General features: G+C 41.4%; 1 protein-coding gene across 1 annotated transcript in view; it reads right to left on the bottom strand.

The window, feature by feature from the left end:
- GNAT2 (G protein subunit alpha transducin 2) overlaps positions 1-7,542 on the bottom strand; it is a gene marked incomplete at both ends in the record, with an annotated part of 42,732 nt that extends 35,190 nt beyond the window's left edge. Inside the window, one exon of the mRNA XM_080690939.1 lies at positions 7,425-7,542. Within this exon, the coding sequence (XP_080547065.1) occupies positions 7,425-7,542 (118 nt within the window). The remainder of the gene's footprint in view (positions 1-7,424) is intronic.
- Between the last annotated feature and the right edge of the window lie 326 nt (positions 7,543-7,868).

Here is a 7,868-nt window from a genome sequence, read left to right as displayed (position 1 = left end):
GAAAGAGAAGTTGGAAACAGGTGCAGTTTCAGCCTAGATGTTGAGAATGCTGGTGCCTGAACAGAAAAGTGTGCAATACCCAGATCTGGGGGAGAGAGGTGAAGAGAGAAGATAAGGTCTGTACTGGATGTATCAGCCTGGTGTAAGTAGCAGCAAGTTCATTAATGCACTGGGAGAAAAAGAGAATGAAGAAATATCTCAAATACAGAAAACAGACTTCTCAAAAATTCCAAGTAAAAACTTCTCCCATGTCTGGCATGGTGGCACACGCTTGTAATCCCAGTACTTGGGAGGCTGAGACAAGAGGATTGCAGGTTCGAAGCCAGCCTCAGCAACTTAGTAAGGATCTCAGCAACTTAGCGAGACCCTGTTTCCAAATAAAAATATAAAATAGATCTGAGGGTGTAGCCCAGAGGTAGAAGGCCCGAGTTCCAACACCAAAAAATAAAAAAGTCCTCCAAAGGAGGAGATTTTAGACTCCTCATCTAGACTCTTCACAATGTCTAGGTTTATTGCATTTGCATTTTAAACATTTTATTTTTGCCCAGCTATTGCTTTTCCCAAATCTTTCTCCTTATATTGCTTTTTCTGGTCATACATGAAAGGCTTTCAAGAATGGAGGCTAGATCTAGTCACAGAGGTGCATGCCTGTAATCTTAGTACTTAGACTTGAGGATCACAGGTTCAAGGCCAGCCTCAGCAGCTTAGCAAGGTTGCTCCTGTTTTAAAATACAAAAGAAAATAGGGTTGGAGGTGTGGCTCAGAGGCAAAACACCCTGAATTCAATCCCCAGAGCCCCCCCCCCAAAAAAAAGGTTAGGTAGTACTGTAGAAGAAATTGATGGGAAGAAAATGGCTCCACTCCCCCCCCCAAAAAAAAACCACAAATAACCAATAATTTTGTTAACAATTTTAGAAAGTTCATGGTCTTCTGAAGTCCTAGTGGGTGGTAGGCATTCCAGGTTTATAAAAGAACAAAGGCATAATGTGGAAGAAATCAGGGAAGGGAGAGAGAAAAGGTGGGGAAAAAAGAAAATATCTCAGAGACCCACCAACTTCCTTTTTCCAAGAAACATGCAAAGCAGCTCAACACCTTGAGGAAGACACATTAAACAGCAAAATGCTTCAGGTCTCGCTAATCTCTAAGAGTTCTTTCAACCAGGAACCACTTTTATGAGAGACAACTGCCCCAAATCTAAAAAGACTTTTTTGTAATACTGCAAAGAAGTGTACTGAGCTAAAATTATTTTTTAAGAAACATAGCTACAGCCCTGATTAGAAAGTTACATGTCAAATCTACTAATTACAGTAAGTGCCCTACCCTATGGTCATCCCTGTACTACAGAGATAGCATGGCCATATTACAACATATGGTTCTAAAAATGGATCATATTTAGGCAGGCTTCCTTGTAATCCCAGTATTTGGGAGGCTGAGACAGGAGCATTGCAGATTCCCAGCCAGCCTTAGCAACCTTGTGAGGCCCTCTGCAACTTAGTGAGGCCGGGTTTCAAAATAAAAGAATAAAATAGGGCTGAGGATACAGCTCAGATGGAGGTAGTATGACCAAGTTCAATCTTCAGTACCACACACCAAAAAAATCATATTTTCAGACTGCAAAAGTGATTAATGCACTTACATAAGAGACACAAAGAGCCGGGCGTGGTGGCACACGCTTGTAATCCCCACGCTTGGGAGGGAGAGACAGGAAGATCGCGCAGGTTCGAAGCCAGCCGTGCTGGCTTAGGAGACCCTGTTTCCGACTTTTTTAAAAAAATGTATAAAATAGGTCTGGGAGTGTAGCCCAGAGGTAGAAGGGTTTCCATGAACCCCAGTACCACCACCCAAAAAAAAAAAAACCCACAAAGAGTAATATGTGCATATAATGAAGAAATTTTGTAATGCCTATTTGTATTTTATTCCATTTTTGTACCCTCAGATACAAGACAAATCCTTCCCAAATTTTTAACTTCTATGACTCTTGTTCCAAAAAATGACAAACATAATATCATCCCATAGGAGTATTAATAACATGCTTATCAAAGGTCAGTCTTATCTTCAATAAGCATACTCAGCCAGTAGAAATGTAAATACAAATATGAATAATGATATAATTTAACAAATAATTATTCCAATTCTCTACATGCAACTTAATTTTTGCCACAGATTTCATTCTTTTTACCACAGAATATTTATAAAATTATTTTAAGAGTTTTAAAAAGAATATATTAACATGAAAAATAACCAAATATGGCTGAAATAACTCTGAAAAAAAAAGTAGCTAAAATAATAAACCTCACAAACATTATAATGAAGTTGTCATTTGCTGAAAAGTATTTGCGAGGCACTAATGTGACGCATTCTATATATAGTATCTTATTTCATATATGTGAACATAATTATTCAATGGTTAAGTTACTTGTTCTGGGTCTCACAGCTAGTGAATGAAGGTGGGAATTTAATTCAGTTTTGTGTAATCCCAAAAGCAGTGCCTATATCCATTAGACTAATGTTTCCCAACTTTGGTCACATCATGGCAAACACTGAAAATGGTAAGCAAGCGCAATAGTGCATGTCTGTAATCCCAGCTATCTGGGAGGCTGTGGCAGGAGGAATGCAAGTTCGAGACTAGCCTGGACAACTTAAAAAAGAGACCCTGTCTCAATTTTTTTTTTTTTTTTTTTTGTGTGTGTATGTGGGGGGGTACTGGGGTTCCTGGAAACCCTTCTACCTCTGGGCTACATTCTCAGACCTATTTTATACTTTTTTTTAAATTTGGAAACAGGGTCTTTTAAGCCAGCACGGCTGGCTTCGAACCTGTGCGATCCTCTGGTCTCCGCCTCCCAAGCGCGGGGATTACAAGCATGCGCCACCACGCCCAGGCCAAAATATATATATTTTTAGAGGGGGCAGGGGAGCCAGGCACAGTGGCACACAATTGCAATCCCAGTACTTAGAAGGCTAAGACAGCTGGGCGTGGTGGCGCACGCTTGTAATCCCCGCGCTTGGGAGGCGGAGACAGGAGGATCGCGCTTGGGAGGTGGAGACAGGAGGATCGCGCAGGTTCGAAGCCAGCCACACTGGCGTAAGAGACCCTGTTTCAAAAATATAAAATAGGTCTGGGAGTGTAGCCCGGAGGTAGAAGGGCTTCCAGGAACCCCAGTACCACAAAAAAAAAAAAAAAAAGAAGAAGAAGAAGAAGGCTAAGACAGGAGGATCGCAGGTTCACAATCAGCCTCAGCAACTTTGTGAGGCCTCTGCAACTTCATGAGACCCTGTTTACAAATAAAAGAAAACAGGGCTGGGGGGTATAGCTCAGAGGAAGAATGTCTTTGGGTTCCACTCGCAATACCACAAAGGGGGTAAGGTGTCTAGGGATGTAGCTCAGTAGCAGAGCACATGCCTAGCATGTACAAGGCCCTGAGTTCAATCCCTAGTACCAAAAAAAATTTATTTTTAAAAAAGGATAAGGAGATGAAGAAAATTAGAAGAAGGTATCTGTAGACTATTAGAATAAGCTGAAAGAACTTGATAGAAAAAATTCTTTATGCTATAATACTATGACATGAAATACAAAGTATTACAGATTATATCAAATTGATATAAATGTTCCTAATAAAATTGTTTCAAATTACTGAATTCAGGAAGCTTACAAGGGGAATGCCAACAAAGATGTTCAAATATTATTTCAACTAGTGTAAAATTCTGAAGTTATAAAATGATTTAAAATTTCAACACTCTAAGAAATGTGCAAACAACACACCTGTGTGCCATTCTTTATGTTGCATACTGTTTGGGAAGCTTTGCCTAATATATATTTTGTCTTTCAAGAGAAAATTATGATTAAACATTAATTTGCAGCCGGGTGTGGTGGTGCATACTTTTAATCCCAGTACTTGGGAGGCTGAGATACGAAGATCGCAGGCTTGAGACCAGCCTCAGCTACTTAGTGAGGTCTTCCGCAACTTAGTGAGACCCTGTTTCAAAATAAAAAATAAAAAACAGGGCTGGAGATGTAGCTCAGAGGTAGAATGCCCTTGGTTCAATTCCTGGTAACACACACACACACACACACTGCAAAGGCAAGATCTTTCCAAGGACATATAAAGCAAATTCAACCCAAAAGTTATCAAATGAAGAATTGTAATACTAAAGTCTTCCTTAATTAGTTTTTAGCCAACAACAGCATCTTAATTTGAATTTCTATTGTACCTATAATCTAAAACATTCACTTTGGTTTAGTAATAATAGCTAATATTTACTGAGATAATACTATATACCTGTTTTCTGCTTTACACTGTTTTCATATCAAATCCTGTGAGCAACTCAAAAAGTATCTGTTCCCCATTTTTTAAAGATAAAGAAATTGAGGCAGAGAATTAACTAAGCAACTTTCCCAAGGGGTTTTAGCTGTTAAGTGGAAACAAGGATTTGAAGCAGTCTGACTTCAGAGAACTTGCTGTTTATCACTAGTCAAAACTACATCCCTGTAAAAAGAAAACATATTATGTGCCAGAGGAGACAAGGGTAGACAGATTTCAACTTTAAGTTAAATAGTTTCATAGTGCTGAAGTAAAAATGATTCCCATGTACATCAAAGAAGATATTCTATAGCAAAAAAAAATTATTTATATGCTGAACTGGGTATATTTTAATTATACAAATAGAGTAAAATATTTTAATTTCATATGTACGTTATGATATGGCTCAAGCAAAAGCAGCTGTTTTTGCAACCTATTAGAATTTGTTGATTTAACTTGCTCAAGAATATTGTATAGCCGGGCGTGGTGGCGCACGCTTGTAATCCCCGCGCTTGGGAGGCAGAGACAGGAGGATCGCGCAGGTTCGAAGCCAGCCGCGCGCGCTGGCTTAGGAGACCCTGTTTCCAAATAAAAATGTAAAAATAGGTCTGGGAGTGTAGCCCAGAGGTAGAAGGGCTTCCAGGAACCCCAGTACCACCAAAAAAAAAAAAAAAAAAAAAAAAGAATATTGTATAAAAAACTTTAAAAAATCAGTGCAGTAAAAATTAAAAGTATGTATGTATATATATTTGGTACTGGAAATTGAACCCAGAGACATTCTACCTCCAAGCTACACCCCCAGCCTGTTTTTATTTCCTATTTGAAAGCAGGGTCTTACTAGGTTGCTGAGAGCCTCACTAAGTTGCCAAGAATAGCTTTGAGCCTACAATCCTCCCATCTCAGCCTCTCAAGTACTGGGATTGCAAGTGTGCACCACCAAGCCCAACAAAAGCAAATGTTTTAGTACTTTCATTTTACTTACTGCTTTTCAATTTCCTTAAGTTACCATGTGTTTAATTTTGTTTTTAATTAAATGCACTATTTATAAAGTCCTAAATTAGGATTTTTCCAGACATTTGGATAAGTTCTGTTTGCCTACGTACTGCCTGCCATATCCTGCCACTTGGAAGAAAGCCTCACAGTTTACAACTGTATTGCAATATGCCAGTGTCCTGAGGATATCTCTGATGGTCAATGTAAATCAAACTACTCACAGAAGATGAGAATACACCTTTAATTATAGAAGATGAGAAAACACCTTTAATTTCATAACCAAATCATCAATATAGAAAATGCTAATGCTTCATGCACTGTGTTTCATACCAAACTTCTGAAAGGCCCCAAAGATCAATTTCCAACATTAGCTGGCTCATGTTGGTTAACAAATGATTTAGGAGCACCTACTGGGACTGTATTCATCCACAGAAGATACATGTTATACAGACCATGGTAGTCTAAAACTACAATGTGAACTCATGCCTTCTGGAATTCAGGTATTCAAACTGGAAGTTCAAGCTCCAATGCATAATTTTTCCTTTATATCCAAAAAGATTTCACTAGAGCTTCTACAATCCACAACCAAATACATTAACATAAAGAAACTAGTAGGGAAACTGGGCATGGTGGCGCCTGCTTGTAATCCCAACATTCGGGAGGCTGAGACAAGAAGACCGCAGTTTGTGGACAACCTCAGCTACTACTTAGTGAGGCCCTTTGCAATTCAGTGAGACCCTGTTTCAAAATAAAAAATAAGAAATAGGGCTGGGGGTGTAGCCTGGAAGTAGAAAGCCCATGTGTTCCATCTCCAGTACCACAAAAGAAAGAAAGAAAGAAAGAAAGAGAGAAAGAAAAGAAGGAAAAGAAAAAAGAAAGAAAGAAAAGACTAGTAGGGGCACCTAGCCTATCACAGAATACAAAATAAGTATTGGGTTATCATGGTGTATTCTGTCCTCTGAAGCTTCACACTGAAAACCTGGCACTTCCCTTAAAGAACGCCTTTTTCTATTGCATATAGCAATCATGACTCCTACTTAGTCTTCTCTAACAGAGCCCTTGAAAAAATTAATAATGAAGAAATGTGGCTTAGTTTATTGGCAAGTTACTGCCAGAAGGCTTTATTTGGTTTACTAGGCCTCTCAAAAAGTTTAAAACTACATTATGTTGAGTAAGACACATCTGGCTCTATCTATAAGCCACTTAAAATGAGTACCCGGTAACATATAGTAGTCCCGATGCCAATATTTTTGCTTTAAAAAAAAACAAAGAGATAAGTTGGCTCCCCAGAAGTTTACCAGCCTTACAGTAAATATATCCAATTCCATTATTTATCCTAAAATAACTCTACTCCCACAGCACGCCGCCCTTAGCAACTATTCAGCAGTTCTCAATGTGTAATCCATTGTCCACTAGATCTGCCACAAACCTCAAACAAGCCATTCTTTGAATTTCCTCAGCTCACACCATCCTCCTCCCCTTTCATAACACAGTTATAAAATCTCAAGACAATAAAAATTACAGCAAAAAATGAAAATGTATAGACAGTCTCTGCACCCAAACTCTTTACCTAAGTATCTCAGAGCCTGCCATTTATCTCAACCACCTACCTTCAGGTTCCTGGATAATGCAAAGTTCCTCCACCATACTGACCAATCAAGATGCTCTCTGATCTCTAACAAATGACAGGGTCTTTAAGTGACCATTCTGTCCCGCCTTCTCCACTTAAGTCATTCAAGCTTTGCAGCTTTATCCTGCCATCAAGTCCCACCACGCTCAAACAAACCATGTTACAAGCCCAACATATATTCTATCGCGTCCTCCTCCTTACCAATGGGTTCCAACCCAACGTAAAACCTTCTCTAAGATCATCTCTTCCTTTATGAGCTTTTCCCAGGGTTCTAGCCCAGTCTCGAAGCCCCATATTCCCAAACTCTTAACCGCCACACCAGCCCGGAGTTACACCCTCTCCAGCCTAATTCCTACAACCGCAACCCCCAGCCCACATCACTCCCTCCGAGGCCTCACCCCCCAAAACCCGACTCCAGGCTCTAGGCACGCCCTCCAGATCCCTCCGGGGCCGGACCCCGCTCGGGCTTCGGCAGTGCCCGAGCCCCGCCCCCAGGCCCTCACCGAGCAGTAGCAGCTTCACTTCTTTGGCCGCCTTCTCCCCGTCCTCCCGCAAATTGCGGTCGATCATCTTGCTCCGCTCCACCGCCGCCTTGTCTTCGGCGCTCAACGTGCAGCCCATGGCGGCGGCGGGAGAGGGGACCGGGCCCGGGCTCACTCACACACCGTGGGAAGTGCGGCTCCGCCGGCCGAGACGGCGTCTACTGCTGGGCGGCGGCCCTCTCCGTCAGCTCCCCAGCTCCCGGAGGAACCGGATATCCGGTCTTTGCGACACTTCCGGCGACGCCCGACGGCCGCTACCACGGGTAACGCTGCGGCTCGGAGAGAGGAGGCGAGAACGAAAGCGGAAGTCCCGGGCAGGGAGCGCGGTTCGCGCGTGGTGTGATGCTGTGGAGCTCGCTGCGCACCCCCCAGCCTTAACTCCCTTTTATCTTGTTGGTTCTGCGA

The sequence above is a fragment of the Muscardinus avellanarius genome, assembly GCF_963383645.1.
Source record: "Muscardinus avellanarius genome assembly, chromosome: 3".
NCBI classification, from domain to species: Eukaryota; Metazoa; Chordata; class Mammalia; order Rodentia; family Gliridae; genus Muscardinus; species Muscardinus avellanarius.
The sequence above is the reverse complement of the archived record's forward strand: the minus strand, read 5'-3'. Positions and strand labels throughout refer to the sequence as shown.